The sequence below is a fragment of the Strix aluco genome, chromosome 22 (assembly GCF_031877795.1).
Source record: "Strix aluco isolate bStrAlu1 chromosome 22, bStrAlu1.hap1, whole genome shotgun sequence".
Classification (NCBI taxonomy): Eukaryota; Metazoa; Chordata; class Aves; order Strigiformes; family Strigidae; genus Strix; species Strix aluco.
The window spans coordinates 669,051-694,635 of record NC_133952.1 but is presented as its reverse complement, the minus strand read 5'-3'; the positions used below and the strand labels follow the sequence as shown (position 1 = coordinate 694,635).

The 25,585-nt window shown below is 65.5% G+C and overlaps 5 protein-coding genes across 14 annotated transcripts in view; 1 reads left to right on the top strand and 4 right to left on the bottom strand.

The window, feature by feature from the left end:
* Positions 1–5,663, bottom strand: part of CHD5 (chromodomain helicase DNA binding protein 5) — a 28,556-nt gene extending 22,893 nt beyond the window's left edge. For 2 of the 8 annotated variants that reach the window (XR_012626097.1, XM_074848159.1), the window contains exons 1-3: positions 5,514–5,663; positions 4,053–4,183; positions 336–515 (exon numbers count right to left, since the gene is read on the bottom strand). Coding sequence is in view for 7 of the 8 variants with exons in the window: in XM_074848159.1 (XP_074704260.1) it covers positions 336–515; positions 4,053–4,183; positions 5,514–5,577 (375 nt within the window). In the remaining variant the exon portion in view is untranslated. The other 6 variants (XM_074848157.1, XM_074848160.1, XM_074848158.1 and 3 more) reach the window with 5 other exon arrangements.
* A 161-nt stretch (positions 5,664–5,824) lies between these two features.
* RPL22 (ribosomal protein L22) lies at positions 5,825–8,327 on the bottom strand. Its single transcript, XM_074848314.1, has 4 exons — positions 8,191–8,327; positions 7,691–7,795; positions 6,803–6,927; positions 5,825–6,044 (listed from the first exon to the last, which is right to left on the bottom strand). The coding sequence occupies exons 1-4, from the start codon at positions 8,200–8,202 to the stop codon at positions 5,900–5,902; spliced, it is 387 nt and encodes a 128-aa protein (XP_074704415.1). The 5' UTR covers positions 8,203–8,327; the 3' UTR covers positions 5,825–5,899.
* Positions 8,328–9,076: 749 nt separating this feature from the next.
* RNF207 (ring finger protein 207) lies at positions 9,077–13,895 on the top strand. 2 transcript variants are annotated; one of them, XM_074848139.1, is made up of 18 exons: positions 9,077–9,176; positions 9,634–9,824; positions 9,953–10,085; positions 10,182–10,326; positions 10,400–10,481; positions 10,552–10,627; positions 10,726–10,851; positions 10,980–11,026; positions 11,143–11,215; positions 11,288–11,356; positions 11,494–11,562; positions 11,678–11,799; positions 12,609–12,798; positions 12,874–13,059; positions 13,133–13,184; positions 13,264–13,381; positions 13,462–13,542; positions 13,630–13,895. In XM_074848139.1, exons 2-18 carry the CDS (start codon positions 9,634–9,636, stop codon positions 13,775–13,777), a joined length of 1,908 nt encoding a protein of 635 aa, XP_074704240.1. In that variant the 5' UTR covers positions 9,077–9,176; the 3' UTR covers positions 13,778–13,895. The 2 variants fall into 2 exon arrangements, with proteins under 2 accessions (XP_074704240.1, XP_074704239.1); XM_074848138.1 differs by having other exon boundaries at positions 13,612–13,895.
* A 1,128-nt stretch (positions 13,896–15,023) lies between these two features.
* On the bottom strand, positions 15,024–18,182 carry ICMT (isoprenylcysteine carboxyl methyltransferase). Its single transcript, XM_074848140.1, has 5 exons — positions 17,955–18,182; positions 17,664–17,752; positions 17,426–17,595; positions 17,104–17,321; positions 15,024–16,382 (listed from the first exon to the last, which is right to left on the bottom strand). Exons 1-5 carry the CDS (start codon positions 18,180–18,182, stop codon positions 16,200–16,202), a joined length of 888 nt encoding a protein of 295 aa, XP_074704241.1. The 3' UTR covers positions 15,024–16,199.
* Positions 18,183–18,530: 348 nt separating this feature from the next.
* On the bottom strand, positions 18,531–24,661 carry ACOT7 (acyl-CoA thioesterase 7). 2 transcript variants are annotated; one of them, XM_074848237.1, is made up of 10 exons: positions 24,562–24,661; positions 23,711–23,828; positions 23,273–23,429; positions 22,688–22,779; positions 22,451–22,565; positions 21,803–21,817; positions 21,086–21,172; positions 20,194–20,310; positions 19,779–19,963; positions 18,531–19,181 (listed from the first exon to the last, which is right to left on the bottom strand). In XM_074848237.1, exons 1-10 carry the CDS (start codon positions 24,612–24,614, stop codon positions 19,077–19,079), a joined length of 1,044 nt encoding a protein of 347 aa, XP_074704338.1. In that variant the 5' UTR covers positions 24,615–24,661; the 3' UTR covers positions 18,531–19,076. The 2 variants fall into 2 exon arrangements, with proteins under 2 accessions (XP_074704338.1, XP_074704339.1); XM_074848238.1 differs by lacking the exon at positions 21,803–21,817.
* Between the last annotated feature and the right edge of the window lie 924 nt (positions 24,662–25,585).

The window sequence follows — 25,585 nt, the reverse complement described above, 5'->3', positions numbered from 1 at the left end:
TCTCCTCCTCACCAAACCCACGGCAAGCTTCTCGTGAAACCCCCCAGCCACCTCCTCGAAGCATGCGCTGCTCTGCCGCTCCCTGTCCTCATGCTCAGAGGACAGACGCGCTGGATCAGTGACTGGCAGGATGGGGGCAGACGAGCCAAGGTGGCAAGCTGCCTCGGACTGAGAGGCTGCCGTCTGTCAGAGATCCAAGCTACCGACTAGGCCTCCGACCTCACCATTGGCTTCCTCACGACGAGAGGGCCCGTGAGGACCTGGGAGCAGGGATCTGGCCTCACCCTGAGGTCTCACGCTCTAGCACCAGCTCAGGGTAAAGGAATCTTTGATACCTTTAGACCTCCATCCTCGTTGTCATCCTCCTCTTCATCCTTCTTCTTCCGTTTTGGCTTTTTCTCCTTCTTGTCCTTCAGTTTTTTCTTCTTCTTTTTGTTGGGGGAATAGTCACTCCCTTCACTCTCAGATTTCTCCTCGATCTCCTCTTCGTTGTCTGACATTTCATCATTGCTCCCCTAAAATGGAAAGTGACAGTGGAGAAAGAGCAGGGCCTGCCCCCGCCTCCGCTCTCCCCCCCAACCCTCCCAGCCAGCACAAAGCAACTGCTGCCACCAGCCAAAGTCAACCCTCCCTGCACTAACACTGCCATTCCATGGGGGACTGGGGGAAAACACCACGAAAACGGGATCTGGGAATGGCAAGAGGCACCTGACACGGGGCACCCAGGCAGAAAGAAATCCTTGGTTTAGCTGGAAGTGGTTCTTCAGGGCAGTTCTGTGATCCCCAGCCAACGCTCTGTCCCAAGGCCCCACCCGTAAGCGGGGCCATTCCCTCCCTCCGCTCCAGGAGCGCTGTAAACACGCGCAAGGTGACCCACGCCCCACGGGAGCATCAGAAACCAGAGATCACACAATGTGGACAAAACCGTGTTTTGGAAAAGCTCGTCCAGGCCAAGGTATAGGGAATGGAACCTTCGTGCTTTTGCCTCAAGACTTGTTCACCCAGGGGGGCGAGAGGCCCAGCCCGCGCTGCCTCTGGAGCGTCCAGGGCGAGGCGGCACAAGCAGAAAACCAGGAGACCCCAAGCCAAGCAAGCACGTGTGCGCGTTAAAACTGGCTGCGCAGTGAACCACAGAGTAACGCCTCTGGGAGGCAGCTAACGCTCTGCTAAAAGATCATAAACTTTCAGACAGGCAACATTTTTAATTGCTGTAACACAGGTAACGTACAACGTTCAGTCTTGTGTTGGCTTGTGGCTCTACACCACTAAAGTCACATTCTCCCACCACAGCGTGAACAGCCAAGAAGCGGAAGGAAAGAGCAGATCTCTTCAGCCACGTGCGCTCCCACCTCACCGGACAGGTATCACGCCGGGGTTTTGCTTCGCTGCTGTTTTCTTTCTCCGCCCAGCTGAGCACTCTGCGCTGCAGAGCTGTGTGACTGCAGGAGGATTCCAGCCGCCACATGAACACAACAGTCCTGGCGGACGCACGAGCGTCTGGAAAGGGGCAGGAGGGCCGAGTACGTCAGGGGAGCCGGGCCCAACGCCCTCGCTTTCAGAGAAGGCGCCGCCTGAAACCTCCCGTCTCCAGCGGAGCCTTGGTCCTCCCAGCTTCAGCACCAAGGGGAGCCAACGCTGACAGAGGCACTCTGCCCCCCCACAAGAGACCAGGTCCAGAGCGAGAGTGGGGACGGGCCAGGCGGAATTTAGGTTTCTTGCTGGGAGAGAGACTGTGCCCCACCACGCTGCCCTGCCAGCGACCACAAGAGTGCCCTGAGGAGCACAGGGCCCTCGGGAGCCTGCAAGGGGATTGAGGGTGTCGAGGCATCCCCCCACCCCACCAGAGCCAGGTGAAAACCCACAGACAGTATCCACCCCCCCGGGCCCGGCCCAGTAACGGGAGCTCATTGTCACCCGCCACGCCGAGGGCTGCCGAGGGCACGTGGGCTCGGCAGCCATGACGGAGTTGCGGTCCTTCCCAGTTCAGCACCCATCGAGCCCTTCCTTCAGCGGGGTTATAAACAGTTGTAATTCGGCATGGAATAATTGGTTGCCATGGTAACTGCTGCAGTACAGGTTGAAACTCCCCCACTCCCGTCTCTGACAAGGACCTTCCATCTCCCTACGCTGAGGTTCAAACCGCAGCCTGGTTACTTTATGCAGATTTTTCCAGGGGGTTGCAGCGCCAGGGCTTCCGTCAGCATCGCCGCAAACCCAAGGTGTCGTGCGGCGGCCGGGTTCCTGCCCTCCACTCCAGCCACAAAACCACGGGGGACTACAGGGCATCAGCCACGGTGCAGGCACCAGCCCCACGCCCCAGGCTCCTACCTCACTCCCACCTTCCCTAGCAGGGGGAAAGTCCGCTCACCCCCCAGAACTCCAGAGGAGGAGTTTAGGAAAAGGCAGCCCTGTTCGAGGCCTCCCCCTCTTTCATCTCCTCATCCCAAAACACAGCCCGGGTGCCGCTCGGTGCCTGCCCACAGCACCAGCCTCTCACCGGCTTCGATGGAAGAGGGAACAGTCTCCCACAGGCAGACCCGAGGTTGATTAACACTGCCCACAGAAGGCATTAATTTAAAAAAAAAACAAGCGCACTCAATGTTCAGCCCGTTATTTTCTCGCCACCACCAGTAAGGCAGCAGTCAGACTCGGCCCAAGCTGCACACCTTGCTGCTGGGCTCAGGCAGGCCGGCGCTGACAGAGAACGAACAGAGGTGAAAATACCACGGGGTTTTATTTTATTTTCCTCCCTCAGAAAAGCAGCATAGGAAAAAAAAACGCATCCAATGATGGAAAAGGCACAGGGAGGCAGCGGGCCTGAGCCAGCTTTGTGTGGTGTCTCCAGAAAGAGAAGAGCATCACCATGGCCACAAAGGAGAACAGCTTCCTCAGGGCCACGACTCCTGCGAAAGGCTGGCGGGCAGCGCAGGGCAGAATCACCTTTCTTTAAATCAGCAGCTCATCACGCTCCCATCAGCAGCAAAAGCACTTTTAACACATCACCTCGTCCAGCCGATCTGTTTTTACAGATCCCCAGGGAGTGGCTGGGGGGCGATCAGCATCACTCAGCCCCGGTTTGGCAAGGGAAGGGCTGGGGATCGTCTAGTTGGGCCAGATGAGCGATTCCTCCCCAGCCACGTCGTCCCGGGGGAAGGAAGGGGGCTGAAGACTGTTCACCCTCTCTCTCCAGCAGCCTATTCGCACTTCGCCAGTGAGAGGGCCAGCGCACAAGATGTCTGCTCCTGCCCCTGCGCCCAGCACTGCCTGGGGACGGCAGAGCCTGTGTGGCGCAACGTGGCAGCGAGCCCAGCTCCGGGACTGCGCCACATTGGAGCTGGGTGCTGCGGCAGCGCACAGGCAGTGCCGCCCAGCCTTCCCGACCAGGCTCGGGCACCCAGCGCAGCCTCGGCAAGGCCTGATCCTCGAGGACACAACGCCTCGCCTTCGTTTTCCTACAGAAGGCCCGATCGCCCTTCCAGGGTGCCAAATCCCAGAAGCCCCTACGCTGTCCCGCTTGCAAAACACCCAGGATGAGCACGGCCGCCACCGACATCTGCAGAAACCTCCAAGCCCTGCCCCGGTGGGTTTGCATCTCCCTCCTCGGAAACATGAGCCCCAGACGCCGCGATGGTACAGGACGTGCCGGATTTACTGCCTGCCCCCAGAGACCACGGCAAAGAGGTGCTGCCCCGCACCCCGTTCAACTGCGGGGACGGACGGAACCATCACACACACTGACAGAGGCACCGCAGCCGAGCCCCTCCCGCGGGGGTGGGCAGCCGCATCGCTGCCGAAGGCACGGCAGCCACTCCTCCCCCCCGCCACTCTCCAGAGACCGCTCGTAGGGCAGATTTCCACCCCAGAGCCTGTGAGCTGCACAAGAACTGCTCTCGCCCTGGCGCTGGGTCACCTCCCAGGGCCAGCAGAGCACCTGCACCCCGATAACGCCCCCCCTTTCCACCCACAGCCACCCGAGGGGTGCGTGCCAGCGCCCCGAGCAGCCGGCCTCTCAGAGGAGCCCCCCAGCCCGGCGTGAGAGCACACAGCGTTACCTCCTTCTTCCTCCTCTTGATTTTGGCAGCCTTGCCGTCTTTCAGCTTCTTGGATTTCTTTTTTTTCGGCACAGCCACTTGCTCTTCTGCGAAAAACTCATCCAGTCCTTCCAGCACCCCATCATCTTCTTCTGGGGACAAAAAGGACAGCTCAGGCAGCCGGATCGCACAGGAGGCGGGACAGCGTGGCCGCGTTCACCCTCGCAGAGAAACACGAGTGGCAGCGTGAGACTCCGAGCTGTGCGGCCTCTCCGGGAGGCCCTCGCACCAATCTTCAAATCCTCCTGGACCTCCGCTCACCCAACAATTAGTAACATTAAACGCACCGGCAACAGAATGACCTAAAGCCACAAATTCGTCTTCCCCCCATTCTCGGTTAAAACCCAGCCCTGGTCTCCCAGGCCATCCGTGTTGTTTTTCCCAGTCTCCTGGCTTCCCCTCCCAGGAGCACTGGCAGGGTCCTGCCCAGGAGCGCCTGCCCTGGCCCTTCTCGCGCTCAGCCCCTCAGCGCCGCTCCCACAGCAGCGCCCGAGGTTTTGCCAGTCTGGGTTTTGCTCCCAGGAGACAGGGGCAGGGGTGTGCACCCGCGCGCTGCCTGCTCTTACCCAGCTGGGTCTGCAGGTGATCAGGGAGCATCAGGCTTTTATCTTTCAGGTCTCCTTTCAGAGAACGGACTCAATGGAAGGTGGAAGAGGAAGAGGAAGGCATCTGCCACGGCGCCACGGCCGGGCTGCGTACGGCAGCTCAGGGACCCCAGCACAGGCTCTCACCCTCCCATCACCGTTATCTCCCCAAACCCAGCCCTTGCCAGCGAGTCCCGGCACCCTGCCGACTCTTTGCATCGCTGTAAGGCCTACATCAGGATTTTTATTTTTTATTTCCGAGTTTATACAGCAAGAACACTCCAGAGTCGTTGAGCCGTATCTCTTGTTGGGCTTCAGGCTGTGCCAGTTTAGGCTCCGGTTTAGGCTCCGGCAAGGCAGGTGCCTGAGCTCCACCGAGCCGGTCGGGAAGGGCGGGAGCCGGGCAGGGCGGGAGCCGGGCAGGGCGGGAGCCGGGCAGGGCGGGAGCCGGGCAGGGCGGGAGCCGGACGGCACCGGCACCGACCCACCTCCTCCCCGCGGAGCCCCGGCCCCGTCTTGCCGGAGCGGGGGTCGGAGCCCGCCCTCCGCCGCGCCCAGGCGCGGAGGGGCCTCGGCTCAGAGGGGCGCGGGCCCGGCAGCCGCGGGGAGGGGGCGGAGACGGGCTGGGGGGGCAGCCCGCTGTCCCAGCCGGGGCCAGGAGCCGCCCCGAGGCGGGAGGGCCGGGCCCGACCCCTCGGGGAGCCGCCGGCTCCCCCGCCGCGCCCGGGCACAGCCCCGTCGCCCGTTCGTGACGCGCCAGGATAACGGGGCCGAGCTGAAGGGGCCGGGGCCGCGCCCCCACCCGCCGCCGCCGCCCGCTCCCCCTCCCGCCGCCTACCCGAGACGTCCTCCTCGTTCTCCGCGTCGTCCAGCAGCTCCCGGCCGGCCGCCGGCCCCCGCATGCCGGGCGGCGGCAGCGGCCCGCGCCGGGGCCGAGCGGCGGGGCCGAGCGGCGGGCGCGGCCGCTCCGCGCCAAGATGGCGGCCGCCGCGCCACGCCCCCCCGTGACGTGAGCACGGCGCACGCACCGCGCCCCTGGCCCTGGCCCCGCCCCCGGCCCCGGCCCCGCCCCCGCGCTCCCCGAAAAGCCCCAAATCCCCCCAAACCAGCCCCCCGCGAGGTCCCGCCAGCCGCCAGCCGAGCGCGGGGTATCAACAACTCTCCCCGCCGTTTATTCCAGGAAAGCAAAACTGTACAAAATGGCTGCCGGGCGGCGGGGCCGGCTCAATCCTCCTCCTCCTCCTCCTCCTCGTCCTGGTTGATCTGGAAGTAGCGCAGCTCGTAGCTCTCCTTGCTGTTGGCCACCACACGCAACCAGTCACGCAGATTATTCTTCTTCAGGTACTTCTTGGTCAGATATTTCAGGTACCTGCGGGGGGGAAGTGTGGTGTGGAAGCAGTTCTGCACCCCCAGATCCGCAGCGTTTCTCTAGGAGCCTTTTCGGGACGCTCTGCCCCCTCCCAGCACACCCCCGACGTGGTGCTTTTGGCAAACAAAAATCCCCGTTCCCGTGGGTTCCACCTCCACGGGGGCAACACGTCACACCAGGCGCATCCCGGCAAAGCTTCTGCCAGGAAACACCACGGATGGGGGAATCACACCGGCAATGCTGCGACACTGAGCCTGGGAAATGCTTTCCCTCCTCTCTTCCCACTGTTTCAGGCCTCCAGCTGCGCTGTCCCTGCCACGGCAAGAACCATGTTTATCAAAGCCAGACAAAGGACAGGCAGCCAGGAGAGCAGGCAGCAGGCAGGAGCCCAGCGGGTGACGATACAGGAGCGGAACAGCTCAGCAGCGGATCAACCCTCAACTCAGCACTTGGCGTCCTTGCGGCTGCACGTCCTCCCCTGCCACCCGCCCCGCCAGCATTCCCAGCGGGAATATCGACCACGCATCTCCCCCGAAGACCCCTCGCCAACAGCTGCCACCGCACCCAGTGAGAGTCTTGGCACGATTCCTGCACCAAGACGTCTCTTCGCTCCCGGCCCCTCCTGCCAGCCTGTCCGCACACCGGCGATTCCCCGCTGAGGGCCGGCTGCTGCCAGCAGTGACCGACCGTGGCTCTGGGCACCGGCAGCAGCCCCGTGCCCAGCGCTGCCGCGACACGGGGCTGCCCCACCGCCTCACCTCTTTGAGAACGGCACCTCCGACGTGACTGTGATCTTGCTCTTGCTCCTCTCGATGGTCACCACGCCCCCGCCCAGGTTACCCGCTTTGCCGTTCACCTTGATCCTTTCCTGCAGGAACTGCTCCTGCAAGAGAGGAACGCCAACGCTGAGCCGAGGCCGCCAGCTCCCGCCTGACGAGGCCTCCCCAGCTCGTTCCTGCCCGGCGCTTCAGCTTTTTGCTTAGAGGTGGGGAAGAGCGAGAAGCACCATTATGTCCAGGGAAGCAGAGCAAAGCCGCATGCCTGAGGGTCAGGAGGCTCCGAGCCTGCCAGCACCTTCCACAACTAATCCACCCGGCCCACTCAGCCCTGCACGTGAGGTTCTCGAGTGCAAAGGCATCGGATTAGCAAGGCAGGGACACGCTTCCCGCCTTCCGAGGGGACACCCAGTGAGGAGATGGCTGGGCTAGGATCCTCCGAGGACACCTCAGCCACAGCCCTGTGATTCCAACCCACGCTCCAGCAGCTTGAATGAAAACAGGTTTATCGGACAGCGCTGAAACGCAGCGCTCCCCGCCCTCGCCGTTCCTCACCACATAACGGGAATCCCACCCCACGAGCGACGAATGGTCATAGTCTGCGACAGGTAGGGAAAATGTTTGTGCTTTAACTACAAAGCGTTTAAAAACAATAAAGATCTCGTAGCCTCCAGCACCACCCGGGCTCCTTTTGTCTGCGGGGTGTTTCCCAGCGCTGCAGGCTTTTACGCTGCGCCGTGGTGAGGGGCAGAAGCAGAGAGCAGAGGCGGCAAGGGCTGCCGGGGCCACGCTTGCCAGCCGGGAGCGGAGCCAGCAGCCCTCCCCGGAAAGGCCCGGGGCGGGGGGGCAGCAGGGAGGCCCCGCACTCACAAAGTTGGCGGCGTCCATGATGCCATCCTCCACGGGGTGGGTGCAGTCCAGGGTGAACTTCAACACCTGCTTCTTTTTTTTGCCACCTTTCGCTGCGGGCTTCTTCTGCAGCGCGGGGGAAAGAGAGATCCGTGAGGGATCGGCTCCAGGCCACGGGCCCGGGGGCAGCGGGGAGGAGGGAGGGGGCCAGGCCGAGCTCCAGGCTGGAGCCAAGGGGACCGGGCCGAGCACGGGGAGAGGGAAGGGAACGGCTCCGGGACGGGGGCTGTGGGAAGGGCCCCCCGCCCCGCCCCGCACGCCCGGCGCTCGGCGGGCTGGGCCCGGCGGAGGCCCACGCTCGGGCCCAGCCCCACGCGCAGGCCCGGGCCACGCCGGGCCAGGCCGGAGGAGAAGGGGCCGGGGCCGATGGGGCCGCGGGTGGGGAGCGGAAGCCCGGCAGGCCCCGGGCGGGGCAGGCGGGGGCGGACCGGAGCAGCCGCCCGCCGCCGGCGGAGACTCACCACGGGCGCCATGGCGGCTCCGGCGAAGGGGCAGAAAGGGAGCGCGGCGCAGCGCGCGTGCGCGGAAACACCCGCGGGCCGCCAGAGCGCCTGCGCGGCCGCCGCGCCCACGCTGCCGCCAGGCCTCGCGCCGTGCGCAGGCCGCCCCAGCCGGCGGCCGAGAGCGTCGATGGCTTCCGGTCCCGCCCTCGCACCGCCTCGATCGTCCCGCGAGCGCACAGCACTGCCTGGCTGGGCGGGGCGCGGGGGCGGGGCCTGGCGGCAGGGGCTGGCGGGGCAGCGAGAACCGGGGAGCGGGGACCGAGCCTCTCTGGAGCGCAGCGGGCACCCCGGAGGGCTGTGCCGCCCCCCCGCACCCCAGGGTGCCCCCCTGCACCCCAGTCACTGCCCCCAGGGTACCCCCCGCACCCCAGGGTGCCCCCTGCACCCCAGTCACTGCCGCCAGGGTGCCCCCCTGCACCCCGGTCACTGCCCTAGAGGTGCCCCCCGCACCCCAGGGTGCCCCCTGCACCCCAGTCACTGCCCTAGAGGTGCCCCCCTGCACCCCAGTCACTGCCCTAGAGGTGCCCCCCGCACCCCAGGGTGCCCCCTGCACCCCAGTCACTGCCCTAGAGGTGCCCCCCGCACCCCAGGGTGCCCCCTTGCACCCCAGTCACTGCCCCCAGGGTGCCCCCCTGCACCCCGGTCACTGTCCTAGAGGTGCCCCCCGCACCCCAGGGCCACCACCAGGCCCCATGGATGCCGGTGTCCCCGCAGCCTGGGTGCTCCCCAGGGCCACAGTCCCGTGTCCCTGCACCCCGAGGCCTGTCCCTGTCCCTGTCCCTGGGTGCGTGCAGGGGGGCTATTTTTGGGCCGTGGCGCAGCAGCCGCCCGGCAGTGCCAGGGGCCCCACGTCACGGGGGCAGCCAGGCCTCGGCATCGCTCTCATTCCAGGCGGCGCCCGGGGAGCAGCGGTACGGCTGGTGCCCCGGCTCAGACGGGGAGAGGTAAAGCCTTCGCCCGGCCACGGTGCCCCCCGGGGACGGGGGCTCCCCAGCGTGCGGGGCAGCTGGCTGCCTTCGCTGCCACGGCAGGGGACATCCCCAGGCAGGGGATGCTCCCTCCTGGGGGGCACCCAGTCCTGAGGATCCCCCCACTCCATCCTGGGGGACGCTCCTTTGTCAGGGACACCCCATCCCAGGGGATGCTCCTGCTCATGGGACGCCCACCCTGGGGGACACCCCGCTGCGGGGGCCAACCCCCCTGCCCACAGTGCCAGGGGGAAGGGGCGCCTCTGGGGCAGCCTCGTGCCGCGCGGCTCATACCCTAAAAATAGGCGGCAGCTCACGGGCCCCGGAGGGGCAGGATTGGGCCTTGCGGCGGCTGCCACGGTGCCACACGGGGCCCTCCCTGGGCGCAGGGGGTGAAGCGGGGCGCGGGGGGGGTCTTCTCTCTGCCCCGCAGATGGCTGGCGGCATTTTCTCCCTGCTGGGGAGCTGCTCGGAGCTGGAGAAGGCCAACTGTCACCCGCTGGTCTGCCTGCTCTGCCACGAGCCCTATCAGCACCCCTGCCTGCTCGACTGCTACCACAACTTCTGCGCCAGCTGCCTGCGGGGCCGCGCCAGCGACGGCCGCCTGCGCTGCCCGCTCTGCGGGTGAGGGACGGACCCTGCCCGGGGGAGGACACCAGGACCGGGGGCCGCGCAGCCTGGTGCGGCACCGCTCCCAGTGTCCCCAAAGCTGCCCTGCGTGGGTGTCCCCATCCTTATCCCTGTCCCCACAGGCACCCCTCAGTGGTGAGGGGGGGCACGGGGCTGCCCCCCGTGGATCGGCTCCTGCAGTTCTTGGTGGACAGCTCGGCCGACAGCGAGGAGGACGCGCAGTGCGCCAACTGCGACTGGCGCTGCGCCAAGGGGGTGAGGACAGCGGGGCGGGCAGGGGGGATGGCTGGGGGACACCCCCCACCACCACCAGGGCTGTGCCTGCCACCAGCCACCCCCCTCCCCGCACAGGAGCTGGACACCATGTACTTCTGCAACACCTGCGGGCAGCCCCTCTGCGCCCCGTGCCGCGAGGAGACCCACCGCGCCAAGATGTTCGCCCGCCACGAGATCGTCTCCCTCTCCAAGCGCACCAAAGACATCCACAAGAAGTGCCGTGAGTGCTGCGCTGCGCCGCACCGTGCCACGCCGCGCCACGCCAGGCTGCCCAACGCCCCCCTCCCTTGCAGCCCTGCACGAGGAGCCCTACATCATGTTCTCCACCGAGAAGAAGTCCATGCTCTGCATCAACTGCTTCAGGGACATGCAGGGGTGAGCAGCCCCGGCCCCGCACCCACCCCACGCCCCATCCCGGCCGGTGCCCTGACGCCCGTGCCCGCAGGGAGAGCCGGGCGCACTGCATCGACATCGAGACGGCGTACATGCAGGGCTGCCAGCGCCTGGACCAGGCGGTGATGGTGGGCAGGGTCGGCGGGTCTGGGGGAGGCGGGGAGGGGGAGACACGGGGGTGTGGTGCTGCCCGCAGCACCGCAGCTGCCCCGCCGCCCTCGGGCAGGCCGTGAAGGAGCTGCAGACCTCCACGCGCGAGGCCATCGTCCTCCTCAAAGCCATGATCGAGGAGGTGCGAAACAGTGCCAGCGAGGAGGAGGCGGCCATCAACTCCCTCTTCGGCCGCATGCAGGTGTGGGGCAACTGCCCGCACGTCGTGGCCTGTGCCCGCGGGTGCCTGACGTGGGGGCACAGCCAAGCCGGGGCAGTGGGAGGGGACCGGGGTGGCCATGGGACACGGGGTGGCCGCGCTCTTTGCAGGAGCAGCTCTCCGACAGGAAGAAGACGCTCCTGAAAGCTGTGCAGAGGTGAGGGGCTGCGGGCTGAGGGGTCTCCTCCCCTCCCGGGGCATTTTGGGGTGCCCTGGGGCGGGACGGCTCCCCAGTGCCCCACAAAGGCTGTGCCATGCCCCGCTCTGCTGCAGCCAGCATGAGGAGAAGGAGAAGGCGTTCAAGGAGCAGCTCGCCCACCTCGCCTCCCTGCTGCCCACCCTGCAGGTAGGACCCTGGGCAGGGGCCGGGCTGCCACGGCCCCGAGGGGCGCCGGCGGTGACACCCCCACACACACAGGTCCACCTGGTGACCTGCTCGGCCTTCCTGAGCTCCGCCAACAAAGCCGAGTTCCTGGACCTGGGCTACGTGAGTCGTGCCAGCACGGCGGGGAGGCCGGAGCGTCCCACCGCGGTGCCGTGGGGTGGCCGGAGCAGCCCACTGTGGTGCCGGGCTCCCTGCAGGGTGCAGGTCACCCCTCACCGCACCTTGCCGCTGCCTTTCAGCAACTGATGGAGAGGCTGCAGAGGATCGTCAAGCTGCCGCACCGCCTGCGGCCAGCCCAGACCAGCAAGGTAGAGCCGTGCCGCCCGTGCCGGGCCGAGCCCCTGCCCGCAGCGCCCCGCAGGCAGCCCCGGCTGCCGGCTCTGCCCCGGCCCCAGCCGCGCTCGCCCCCGTCTCACCCCCCAGATCAACAGCGAGTACCGGGCAGAGTTTGCCCGCTGCCTGGAGCCGCTGCTGATGCTCAGCCCCCGCCGCTCCGTGGTGGGCAGTGCCGGCGGCATCGGTCCTGGCATCGCCGGCACGAACATGTGAGGCACTAGGCTGGGGGCCGGGGCGTGTCCCCCCACCGCTGCCCTTGAGCCCGTCACCTTTGTGGCGGCGCGGGGACGGCGCGGAGCACAGCCGCGCTGACAAGCGACAGGCGCGGGGGCTTCAAGTGACATTTCTGGGAAGCGGGGCTGGCAGCGGGGTGCCCGGGTGAGCTGCACCCCCCTCCACAGCCCGGCCCCCAGGGCCGCATCCTGCTCGCCCGCACGCCCGCGGCGCCGCAGCCTCTTTGCCCGCCACTATTTTTATCAGAATTTCAGGGAAGTTCCCGGCTGTTCCTCGCCTGGGATATATTTAGGCCCGTTGATGTCACGGCAGCACCGGCCCTGCCAGGCACTGCTGGCTGGAGAGGACAAACAAGCGCTGCCACCCCATGGGGACCGCTCCTTGCCCCCGGCCGGGCTCAGCGCCGCGGGGCGGCTGAGCTCCCGGGGGCTGCGGGTGTGGGCACTGCACGGTAGGACGGACGGTGGCGGGCAGGGCAGCGCGGGGAGGCTGCGGGATGGGGGGAGATGCAGGGGCAGCCCAGCAGATACCGGCAGCAAGGGAGCGAGCCGCATCCTGAAACCGGAGCGTGCCGAGCTCGGCTCCTGCCTTCTCCCTGCCGATTCCCTGGGAGAGCAGCCCACGGAAAACTGGTTTCTGGGGCAGCGTACTGGTTTCTGGGGCGGCGTAAGGCGCCTCCAATGCACTCGGGCGAGGGAAGGGACGCGTGAGGCTGGCACGTCCCCAGCACCTCGCCCCCGCCGCCGCCCGCCTGCAGCGTGCCGCTGTCACCCTCTCCGCGCAGGCTCCCCGTCGGCCAATGCTCCAAGACCCTCATGGTGCCCAGCTGCCCCCCCGCTGGCGATAAAACGTCCACCGGCCCCCTGGTGCGGAAGCCGACGATGCACCGGTACATCAGCACCAAGGTGCTGCTGGCCGAGGGGCGCGAGACCCCCTTCGCCGAGCACTGCCGCAACTACGAGAGCACCTACCGGGTAGGGAGCGTGGGGCGGTGGGCCGGGCTGGGCCGGGCCGGTGCTGCTTACAGGACGGTGCTGCTGGCCCCGCAGACGCTGCAGCTGGAGATCCAGGGCCTGAAGGACCAGGTGCAGGAGCTGCACCGCGACCTCACCAAGCACCACTCGCTCATCAAGACAGAGATCATGAGCGAGATCCTGCAGAAGTCCCTGCAGATGGACGTGCAGATCGCGGCTCACTACTCCGCTGTGGAGATGATGCGCAGCGTCTTCGAGGAGGTAGGGCCCAGCGGAGCGGGGTCTCTCTGTGCCGTGCCGCAGCGTGCTGCCCGGCTGCCTCTCACCCTTCCAGATCTGGGAGGAGACGTACCAGCGGGTCGCAAACGAGCAGGAGATCTACGAAGGTACTGGGGACCCCCAAACCCCCCGTGCCCGCTCTGGAGGGCGGCAGCTGTGGCCACAGCCCGCTCCTCTCACCCCCAGCCCAGCTCCACGACCTGCTGCAGCTGCGGCAGGAGAACAGCTGCCTGACCACCATCACCAAGCAGATCGCGCCCTACGTCCGCTCCATCGCCAAGGTGAAGGAGCGGCTGGAGCCCAGGTGAGGGACGCGGAGGGGGCAGTTTTAGAGTCAGGGAGGGGGGACACACGCAGCCGTGGCTCACACCTGTCCCGCCACAGGCTGCAGGAGCCCCGGGAGCCCAAGGAGGAACAGGCACAGATGCTGCTCAAGATCTGCAACGACAGCGAAGCGGCACCGAGGTAGGCGACGGCGAGTGCCTGGGTGCCAAATTCCCCTCACACCCTTCCCCGGCTGCTGACCCTGCCAAGGCGTCTTCCCCTCCCCAGGGACACCTCGCCGGGCAGCAGGGAGGGGGCTCCGGCCAGCCCTGGGGAGAGCTGCACCCCCAGAGACCCCCCCTCAAAAAGCAAAGAGTGCTGCAGGGGCCAGCCAAGCGGGGCCGAGAGTGCTGCCCGGCAGGAGCTGGCACCATAGAGCCGCTCGGCATCTGCAGCGCATCAAAACCCTGCCTTGGGGCGGCCTCGTTCGTCTGGAAAAATAATTGTATTCTGCCTCTGGTGTGTTAGAAGTGAAATAAAAGGGCACAAGCGTGCGTGTCTGCTTGGTTCTCTGGACAGAACGGGCCTGCCAGCTCGGGGTGCCTTAAAACCAGTTTGTAAACATGGGGAAAAACAAAACAAAAAAATTAAAAAAACCTAATGTAGGGTCGAGCCAGGAGATCACCACAGGGTCTTGGAGCCTCCTGCAAACTGCCAACAGGCAGCGGAGCAAAAACGCAGGCAGGGCGCTGGAAAGAGCCGCTCTGCTCCCTGTGATCTGGATTTAAAAACTTACCGACCGCTGCGGTGCCGGCGGGCAGGGCTCGGCGCTGCCTCCGGCTTTTCGCTAAAGATGCAGCCGCCTTCCCCAGGCCTGGTGAGCTCCAGTCTCCTCAGCGAGCTGCCAGTCACAGGATTTGGGAAAATTAAGAGAGAGACTGTTGGTCTCAAAAGCACCAAGAGGGCTCTGAAGGTTTTGCTCGAGGTGCAGTTTATCCCTTTCGCTCGGTGCCAGCACATCCCGACCTGCGCGGCGCAGCCGGACCAGGCTCAGAGCGAGCGCGCTCTCACACATCAGCATCGAGGGGTGTTTACTGTGAAGAACAACTTGAGAATAAAGTTTCATTTCCATCGTCAGCTGACGTCAAACCCAGCGACAATCACTTTGTTTGTTCGTTTCAAAGTACGTTTGTGCAAGTTCGCAGCAGAAATGTTAACGCCTACAAAAACCTGAGTTAAAAATCAACTCGCCCGAGGCACGTTGGCTGCAACGACGGAGGCACGGAAAGGCCTGAGCTGGGGCCTACGAGCGGCTGCACAGAGAAACCAGCTCTGCCCGGCAGGTGGATTTTCATGTTTGCTCTTTTCTCCCAAGCTCAAGCCACGCTCGGTGAAGGACACGTCACCGGCGAAGGCGCTGAGCCGATGCCCCGAGCAGAACACACCCTGCAATACAAAGGAAACCCGGCGGAGGGAGGACTCTGCGCTGGTCGAGCGAGGTGACGGAGAGTTTGCCCCGTCCCTGCGGCCCCTCGAGTCACTGCGAGTCGCGGTCGCGCTGCAGCACAACGCTGGAGCGTTCTGAAAACCCCCTGGGAATTGTAAAAGCAAGGATTCCCCTTCCAATGATGTCACCGGCACCTCAAGAGGTCTCCAAATAACCACCAGACAGAAGTCGGCAATGGTTTTTCTTGTGTTTTTATAAAAAAAAAAAAAAAAAAAATCAAAGCAATTTCCATCAGTGCCCCCTTTCCTGAGCCACACCACAGCACCTTCCCCGAGCGACACCGCAAGCCCAAAGCGTGAACTGACAAGCAAACCGTTTCCATTCCAGCTAGGAAGAATAATGTAAAACTCAAGAAAACAGTGAACCTCTTTGGTATATAACGACAGAATAAGTTATACCACAAAGCTCGAGTAGGAACCATTTCTAAAATGGTAACGTTTAAAATAGCGTTAGCTAGCCAAACCTTCCCGTTTGGGGAGTTTCCCTAGAAGCACGTCCTAGCTGTGCTGACGTCCCAGCTCTCGCCCCAGAAAGCCGGCGAGGATCGCGAGCGCTGAAGCCCTCAGCAAGCCCGGCAGCCGCGGTTCTTCCCCAGCCCCAAACCCCGGGATCTCGGCGGGACGGGAAGCAGCGCCGTTTGGAAGCGGGAAGAGGCAACGGAGGCGGCGGGGGGAGGCTCGGGAAGGCCAGAACGGTGACTCCCGAACTCGTGGCAGCAGCCGAGGGAGGAGGGAGCGGACTCGCTCTCCTGCTGCGTTTCGGAGGCGCCCGCAACCCAGCGGCACGAGGCCAGCGAAGAATCCTCCCCGCTAATGCCGGGGAGAGGGGCTGCCCCTGCACCCCAAGAGCGGGGAGCTGCAGGCCTGCTCCTGCCACCCGCCCCAGCGCCAGCTGGCAGGATCGGGCCTAAAGAGATTAAAGCCGCGCTGCCTGGCTTGCAAGGTCAAAAAAGCTTTAAAATCTAATTATGCCATAGGAACAATCTGCTGACCGGCGCCTTTCCTGCACGGGGGCGGGAGGGCAGAGCCGTTCTCCGGAAGAATCGGTCCGGAGGCGTTTCAGTACAATTCAGCTGCTGCGGGCAGGAGGGGTCAATTCTCTTTAGGGTCGCTACAGGCTAAGTTATCTGGAAGATCCCTGAATGTGCAAACAGAGAACTTATCTCGAGGAGGACGAACGAGCTTCTGATCTGCTAGTGACCCGGCGGGCTGCCCAGCTCCGCAGCCCTTCGCCCAGCTCCCCCTGGGCAGCCGGGAAATACCAACAGGCTCCTCCCGGCACCGCACATCGTCCCTCGCCCTGCGGCACCTGGAGCCGGGCGTTCGCTCAGCCAGTCCGATTTTCGCCCGTGTTACAGTTCCACTTTGACTCCTTTAATAAAAGGGAGACCCGATGGCACCTTCCTTTTGTACTCCAGGTACTCTTCTCCGAAGAAGTGAATGAGCGTGATCTCCTCCTCCTCGACCCGCTCCCTGAAGAAGCGCCAGGACACCAGGGCGTAGCCCACCATGCAGATGGGGTTGCAGAGCAACACCTGTGGACAGACAGCGGCGGTCAGCGTCCCCTCACCTCCCAGGGAAACCCAGCCTGCCCCCCCGCCCCACATCCTCATCACCCTTCATTAAGTTCGAGGTCTAAACCCATGGCCCGTGGGCAGCTGCCAGCTCCTGCCACCCCGGCTAAGAGCCCGTGTGTGGCCACGCTGCTCCTCATGCGAGTCTCCAGAGAAATAAAACCAAATGCCAACCACCTGCCAACCACGAGAAGAGGAAGACTAAGGCAGCGCTGAGTTACAGCTCAACCACACCTGGCCGGGACCCTGGGTGCTCTTAGAGGGAGTTTTCTGTCCCATCCCACACGGGACGGGTATCTGGCAGGAGCGAGGTTGAGTCCGAGCGCTTGTGGAAGGTGTTTCGGCCGTAGGGCACAAGGGAACTCTGGACACCAGCTCCAGGCTAGCAGCGGAGCGCACCCCGAGCCACTGAGGGCCGTCTGGCTCAACCCCCAGCCCCACTGCCCCTGCTTATTCCACACAGAAAATTAAGGCTATGGGGTCTCCCTGAAGATCACGCAGGGCAGAGCACTCGGGTTTCCCGTCCCCCCACATGCAGGTGGGAGGCAGGAGGTGTCAAAATCCACGCCCGGGCCACCCCTGCCGCTGACCGCCGACAGTCTGCATTCCGTTACGGTGGGCAGCGCTAAGGAGAGAGCCCCAGGTTATAGACGAAAGTATCCGAGTGCGTTGCGAACGGTACCTGTGTTCCGATACTCCAGTAAAACCATCCCACGTAAGATGGGTGCCGGAACCACCCGTACACCCCGCTCGTCACCAGGGTGTGAGTATCCGATTTCTCATTCTGAACGATGTGGTTGAAGTTGGAGCCAGCGGTGAGCATGGCGGCTTTCCTCAGGCAGTCCCCAAAGACCACCATGAGCAGCCCCACCGTGCTGAGCCAGGTGATCTGCTTCAGCTCTGCGGGAGGACAAGAACGGCTCACAGCGGGGTCACCAGCCCTTGGCGACCAGCCGGGCAGAGCCGGGGGACGCGGGCGGGAGGGGGGCGGCAGCGAGGCCGACCTGGGAAGAGGAGCTTCTCCAGCGTGAACTCCACCCAGGAGGAGAGGGCGGCCAGGTTGTACTCGAAGCTGTGGTTGAGCAGGAAGGAGTCCAGCGAGAGGCTGCGCGGGTTGTTGATGGCCGTCACCAGGTACTCGGAGTAGTGGAAGAGGGAGAGGGAGCACATGTACCTGCGGGGAGGGAACGCTTGGCAGGGCCGTGCCCCCCGCCGCCCCCCGCCCCCCGGCCCCTCCCTTACCAGCCGAAGTGGCGCCAGGCGGAGCGGCCGGCGCTGAGCAGCAGCCCGCAGCCGAAGGCGAAGCCCAGGAAGCAGGCGCGGACGGCGATCTGCGGGCAGAGGCGGGAGGGAGGGAGGGAGGGGGCGCTGCTGCCGCCCCCCGCCACCTTCCCCCGCGCGCGGCCCCTCCCGACCGCCGCCCCCCGGGCCCGGTCCCCCCGCGGGTCCTTCCGCCCTCCGCTGCCCCGGGCCCGGTCCCCCCCCGCGGGTCCTTCTCCCCTCCGCTGCCCCGGGCCCGGTGCCCCCCCGCACCTTGTAGAGCGGCCGCGGGTAAAGCAGCAGCAGCGCCGCGTTGACGCCCGCCACGTGCAGGGCGAGCGCCAGGCGGCCGCGCAGGCCGGGGGCGGCCAGTGTGGCGGGGGAGGAGCCCAGCGCCAGCGGCAGCGCCGCCACCGAGGCGCCCAGCAGGAAAGCGGCCAGGCTGGCGCGGGCCTCCCGGCCCAGTCGCCGCGGACCCGCCGCCGCCGCCGCCGCCATCATGGCGGCTCCGCCCCGCCCGCGTCGCCCGGGAAACGGCCGCGCCGCTCTCGCGAGAGCCCGCCCCGCGCAGGCGCAGAGGCGCGCAGCGGCGCCGCGCAGGCGCAGGGGGCGCCCTCGGGGAAGCGGGGCGGGGGCGCAGCCTCGCCCGGCGCCGGCGCGGCCGGGGGCTGTCGTTTACTATCGCAAACCGGATAAAAAGAGACATTCCGCCTTAAAACCGAGGGCGGGGGCCCGCTGGGAGGATGCGGGGGGAAAGGCGGGAGCGGGGAAGCAGCGCAAGGTTTGGAATAAAGCTCCTAAACTGGAGTTACTGCTGCTGGACAGAAATTAAAAAGAAAGTGACACCCGTTTTATGTCAGTCAACAACAACAGACTTTATTTATGCCACAGGATTCCTTAAATAACTTAGATGTGCACAGAGAAACTACCTAGAGATGTCAACGAAACGGTCCGAGACATTCAGTACGACGCCGGGGCGCGTTCCTCGTCGCGAGCATCGTACGTAAGCTTTGGTGTGCAGTTTTAGGACATAACCGGCAAGTTTTAACACAGCATCACAAAAACTCATGGCCTCGCGCATCCCTCATGCCGCCACGCGCCTCTGCCCCGCTCCGGCCCGGGCGGGAGCTTCGCTTACGGGATTAAAACTCTGAAAACGGGGCTCCAGAAGCAAATGGCGAGCGCCCGGGAGGGTCCCCGGGGGCTTTCGGGGTGCTTAAGCCACCTAAAGCACAAGGTCTACGGCGCTAAACCGATCAGCAGCGAAGCAACTGCACCGCCGCGGCAGCTCCGGCGGCAGGCTGGGGCGGGCGAAGGCGCGAGGCCCGGCGCGGGCCGGACACGACACGAACGGGGACCTGGACGTTTGGCGGGCGAAGGCGGCGCGGGACGGGGTCACTGCCGGGCAGCCTGCTGCATCTGCGCCTGCCGCTTGGCTTTCGTCTGGAGGTACCTGCCCTTCCCTTCCTCGAAGCGCCGCTTCTCATCCTCCGTCTCCGTCTGACAGCAACAGAAAGGAAGCGAAGCCACCGGCGTTAGCAGCCTCGCGGCAGCGCACACAGGACAGAAACGCGCATCCCCTTATGGGAAACGTGAAGGAAAACCAGCGTTCTGCCAAATGCGTGTTTTGACAGCTAATGCACGCCTGCACGGAGCAGGAGGAGGCCTGCGTGGGATAAAATATTAACCAAGAAACAGCCCCTGGTCAGCAGCGCCGCATCAGCAAAGCCCTGCCAGGATCAGGAGAGCTAAAAATAGGCAGGAGGGTTGGAGCAGGGACACCGCGGGGACGGGGGGGCCTCCATCACCACTCAGGGTCCCCTCCTGTATGTCTCCAGCGTGGGCGGGGGGGGAGCTGCAGAGCCTGTCCTCAACCTCGAGAAAGGAAAACCCACCCAATCCCCACATCAGCAATTTTCAGAAGAAACATCCCCGAAGCCTCCTCTGGAAGGGCTCATTCATGCTCATATTTTTGTGCTGGATAATTGAAGGGAAGAGGATTTGTTGGACAAAAAAGGCGGCTGGGGTCTGGCCCGGGAGGAGCAGGAGAGGGGCTGGCCCAGCCGCCTCGCAGCCCGGTGAGGAGAGAGCTCTTACCAGCAGCTGCGGGACGGGCAAGGGCTTCCCCTCCTTGCTCAGGGAGACGTAGGTGAAGAAGGCGCTGACGGCACGGTACCGCTCCCGAGGCTCGTCCACGAATGGGTCAGCATCCACAAAGACTTCGATTTCCATGGATTTATTGCTCGTGAAGGTCATGCGCCCCGAAATGGTGATGACGCTGCCTGCGAAGCGGAGAGGGGACAGCTAAGCAGGAGTCCCCCGCTTCTGCTCAGAGGAAGGGAGCAAGGGGTCCCACATGTTTTATGTTTAAGCCATGTCTTAAGCAGAGCTTCTCAGCACAGGACAAGTCTAACGGGGAATAAATTTCTCTGCCAGCGTGTCCTGAGCTGACCCAAGGGAGCCAGGATGTGGCACCACGGGAGAGTGAAGTGCCCACCACCACCCCCGGTACCTTTTTTGATCTTCTCGTGGAAGTTGATGGCGTCCACCGAGGCGGTGACGATGTTGGTCTTGCAGTGGCGGGCGGCCACAATCCCAGCGACCTCGTCCATGAGCTTCATGGTGACACCTGGAGAGGGGGGAGGCAGAGGGTCCCGTCTGAGGGCAGCCGGTGGGATTTGGGGAAAAGCCACACATGGATCGGTAAAGCCTTTGCAGGACCAAAGCTACACCAAGGAGTTGGACCAGAGACTGGATCCCAGCCGCAGGAAACCCCCGGTACCAGCACCAAGACTCCTGTCACAGGTACCACCAGGGCCACATCCTTACAAACCTGGGCTTAAGATTTAGGCCAGCTCTGACTGTCCTGAATTTCTTAAGAGCCAAACAGCCTTGAAGGGCAAGATCAGTCCCACAAACCTCCTGCTTGGAAAGAGCTCTGAGCCACGTTGTTTTGTCTTTTTTAAGGACGCAATCAGATGAAAATGGCATCCAGTGTTGTGCCAGCCCTTGGCGAACACGCCTCTCCCCGGGCTCACACCACATGCCTCTGCCCTGCCCTGCCCTGCCTGCCCTGCCCTGCCTGCCCTACCAGCCAAGAGGAAAGAGCAAACTGCAGCCTAGGGTGTTTATAATCCGAGATTTGCAGTTTATGAGATTATTACAAAATTGTAGGATTTACAGTTCGAGTATGTCAGTTCTCGGGGCCTTTTTTAAGCACAGAAAAAGACAAAGCTTTTGTCTCAGCTGAAGCAACTGAGAACCTTACAGTGGAGACGGGCCTGTGCGCCTCCAGCAGCAGAGCCCACCTCCTGAAAACACCGAGAGCGCGAGTCGCTCTCCAACCGCGCTTCTGCTCTGGGGGAAAAGCCGCGCAGCCGCTGATGGGGGCAGCGCTCACCCACCTCCGTGCACGAAGCCCAGCAGTGTGCAGTCCGACGGTCCCACCAGGTGGATCAGGCTGGACTGGCTGTAGCCAACGGTGTGCGGCTCTGGTTGGGGAAAGGGAGCGAAGCGGAGGTCAGAGCTGCTCAGCCAGCACCCATACACCTCCGCACGCCCCGTCTGAAGGGACAAAACGTGGGGCTGGCTTGTGCAAAGCTGAAGTATGTCCAAACCAGCGTTTAAATCGGCCCCAAGAAGTCCTGAGGACAGAGACTGTTCACCTGACGGGCTGCCACCTCCCTCGAACGCCCACCCATCAATTTAATTCCAGCTCAGCTCATTTATTCTTTTAAAGGTTTCAAAGAGCCCGAAAGCAAACAGGAGTGAACTGGATGGACATGTGGCTGTATGCTTTCCCTCCTCGGGCCACCAGCCACAGCCGAATCTCCCCAAACCTGCTGCTTAGTGGCGTCTCCAGAGCCACGCTCTGCCCTGGGCGTGAAGACCTCGGCCCCCAGGCCCCCAGCCCTGGCACACGCCGGCGACATCTGACTCGCCACTAAATCCAGGCGACAGAAGTCGCACCCTCTGACTGCCAGCAAAGGAAACCTGCTCTCGGGGGTGGTTGGGGTTTCCCATCTGACAAGAGATGCTAAAGGCACTTAGTGCAGGAAAAACCAGCTGAGCCCCCGACCGACGGGGAGGGCACCCACACGGCGGCGCCCGCGGAGCCTTACCTTTCGTCTGCCTGTCTGTGAGCATGGAGAACAGAGGGGAAAAAAGCAGTTGAGCAACTTTCATCCCACATCACCCCCCGACGATTCCCACGCGTCATCTCTCTGCCTTTGCCCGAGGACCCCAGCCAGTCCTGGAGGCCAACGGCCGCTCGCCCCTTCGGCTCGCCGTCAGCACTGCCACTGTGTTTCCAGAAGCTGGGGCAGCACTTTTGGTAGGAGAGGGATCCCCAGGGATCCCCCAGGGAGAGCGTGACCCCCAGCTCCTCCCCTGCAAACTCCAGCCGATGACTTCCAGAGAGGGGCTGCAGCTGCAGAGTGTGCAAAGCCCTTGGCCAACGCTTGCATTTACCCTGCGCTGAGCTCCTGCTGCCCCGGAGCACATGAGGGGTGCAAGGGGTGGTGGCCGGAGCCGCGTTTTGGAAGAGGGCATCCCACCCGCCAGCCCCGGGGGGGATCACAAGCGCCCGCCCAGCTCCCCCTCCTCTCATGCACCACGGCTCCAAAATCCCATCCCCATCCCCGACGCAGCGTTTCAGAGCGCACGCTCGCAGCCATGGGTGCCCGGGGTGGCTGGAGTTGCCTCGGGGACCAGTTCAGCCTCCCAGCACCCCCAGGACATGTCCACAGGCCACGCACCGCCCGCGTTACCTGGGTTGATGACGGGGAAGATCACGTCGCCATTTCTCTGCTTAGTTTCCAGCCGATCCAGCTTTTGCTCCTCGTAACGCTTCTTCCCCTCATCCTCCTGCTCCTTTCTCGCATACTGGAAGGAAAGACCGGTAAGAATGGGGTTGGCACAGCCGGGGGTGCAGAGGGGCCAGGTGAGCGCCGTTCCCCTGGAAAGGGTGAGCTCTGCTTTCCGTGGAGCAAAGCGAGCCGTCCTACCTGGATGGGGGGAACCTCAAGGACCTTGTTGACGTTCTTCAGGGACAGCGGCACGTACCACAGCGTCGCCTTGTTCGTCACCTTCTTCGCCCCTGGAGGGGAGGCGGCAGGGGGTGACCGTGCCGACGCCAGCAGCGCTTCGCCTGCCACCGGCGCTGCCGCGCTCCGAGACTGGCCGCACACGGGCCCGGTGGCAGCCCCTTGCCCTGCCGGCTCCTGCCAGGCGCTGGCTCGGAGCGGATGTGACAATGCACTTTTGGGAAGGCGTCCCGGCAAGCGGAGCCGGTTGCCACAGCAACAACAGGAAAAGGGCCTTTTTCAGGCCAAAGGCAGCCACGGGCAGCAAATTAAGCAGGAGGAGCTAAAGGTGGATTTTTCTGTTCTTCACTAAAAATGATCAATGGAGCCGTGATCCGCAGGGAGCCCACCTGGCACGCCCCTCCCCGCTGCCCCCAGCACTCCCAATAAAAGGGCAAGACCTTCCCTCTGCCCGATGCTGCCGGCCACGGCAGGCAGGGGATGGGGTCACCGCCGCGAGCTCTCGGTTTACCACAATTCCTGGAGTTTTGGTACAGAGCCACGCACCTGTTAAAATGTTTTCAGACATGACGTTGACCTGGACCTCCACCGAGTGCCGGGAGGTGTAGGTGATCTCGGCGCTGACATTGGCCACCTCGCCGATGCACACCGGGGAGAGGAAGTCCGTCCGCTCCACCCGCGCCAGCGCGGCCACGCAGGGCTCCTGGGGACAATGGGACAGTGAGGGTAGTGGCCGTAGCCACGACACGCGGGACCGCAGCCAGCGGCTCCCCGGGGCCGGCCCACACTGCACATGGCCCTGGCACTTCGACCTCTGCCTTATCAGCCGGTGGCTGTGCTTCCTTCCTTTGTCAGGGGGACGACTGGGGAGGCCCCCAGGGATGCCCGGCAGTCCCGGGGACGCCCAGCAGACCCCTGAGGCGCGGCGAGGGGGTCGGAGAGTCACCGAGCCAGAGCCCAGCAGGCGCCCCGGCGCCTACTCACCCCGGCCTGGGAGTTGCAGTGGCGGGTGCTGATGATGGCTCCCGCCTCCTCGATCATCTTCAGGATGGTTCCTCCGTGGACGTTCCCCGCGATGTTGGCATCGTCCGGGCGCATGATCCTGCCGGGAAAGAGACACGGGAGCTCGCACCCCCCCCGCCGTGCCCGCAGCCCGGAGCAGCCGCCCAGCGGCACCGCCATCGCCCCACCGGATGAGCTGCCGGGCCATCTCGCCACGCTGATGCCGGCAACGTCACCGCCGCTGCCTGCATGTGGCTTCCTGCGAGCGGCAGCGGAAACCGCCCCGAACTACCGCCAGGTGCGGAAGGAGGCATCGCTCCCTGCCGGGGCGGCCGGTGCTGGGCCGGGGCCACGTCGTGCCACCCCGCTGCGGCAAACGGGGACCGAGCCGGGCACCGGCCACTGCTCGGCCCGGCTTCCCGGCACCAGCAGCTTTTGCCGGACCGGCAAATAATTGACCGGAGGAGGGAAGGCGAGGCGCGGTGGCCGTGGGGCGAAGCTGCGGGCTGGCCCGGAGAGGAGCCGCGCTTCGAGGCGGCCATGCCAGGGAGCGGCAGCGGGCAAGGGCAGGAGAGCCGGGGCACGCCCTGCCCGCTCCCCCCGCAGCAAGGGCGCTGCTCCGCCGTGCCCGGCGCAGGCAGCATCACCGGCGCAGGCAGCGTCGCTGCTGCAGGCAGCGTGACCGGTGCAGCAGCGCTGCCGGGGAGCGCAGGCAGCGGTGCAGGCAGCACGCCCGGTAACATCCCGGTTACCGGCCGGCTCCGGCGCCCGCCCGCGCACCCGCCCCCGCCTCCCCCGGGCTCCCGGCAGCGGGCGGCGCGGCGGGGCCGTACCTGGAGACCTGGATGGCGGCCGGCCCCGGGCCTGCGGCCCCCCGCTCCGACATGGCGGCCCCGGCGCCCCGCCCGCACCGGCGCTGCGGCAGCGCCACGCCTCGGCACGCCCCGCCCCGCCCGGGGACACGCCCCCCCTCGCGGTGCGCCATTGGCGGGCGACGCCTGGACACGCCCCCGAACCGCCCCAGGGGGCGGGGCCGCCGCTCTGCGGGGGGCGCCGCCAGGGGGCGCGGGGCGGGGCGGGGCCGGGGGCGGGGCTCCGGGGCGGGGGGCGGAGCTCCGGTGCCGCCCGGGGCGCCGTGTGTGCCCCCCCGGGCCGGGCTCCCCCCACCTCCGCTGGCCCGGCTGCCTGTCCCGGGGGCTCGTGGAGGCCGCGGGCCGGCGCCCCACCGGAGCAGGCAGAAGTCCGGGCGGGGGTTGCGGCGGAGCCCCGCTCCTTCCCCGGTGGTGGCGGGTCCCTCCGGGCGGGAAAAGCGGCCCGGGAGTTCCGGGGGGGCGGGGGGGAAGCGCCGGAGCTGTCACCTTGCGCAGCCCGGCGGGAGGCAGGAGGGAGGCGCGGGGGCGGGGGGGGGCGGGGGGCGCGTGGTGCTCCGGTACCGGTACCGGCACCGCCTTCACGGGCCGCCGGCGGGGCGGGGCGGGGCGGGCAGGGCGGCCGCGCGCTGTCCGCGGTGCTGAGGCCGCGGCGTCGCCGCTGTCCGCGGTGCTGGCGGCGGGGGTGTCCCTGCCTGCCCGCGCTGCCACGGCTCCCGCCGTCGGTCCCCGCGGTGCTGCCCCCCCTCCCCTGCCCGTCCCGGCCCCCCGCGACGGGAGTCAGGCACGGCAGCACCCCCAGCGTCCCCCCGCTCCTGCCCGCGCTGCCGGCACCGGCAGGCGCCCGTCGGAGCTGCCGGAGGAGCCATCTCCTCTCGCGTTGGCGGGCGGGGGAAAGGGACGCCCGGGATGGGGAGGGGGCGGGCAGCCCCCCAGGGCCGCGGACGGCAGCGCCGGCAGCCGGTCACGGGCCGGTTTTGGGGTTCCC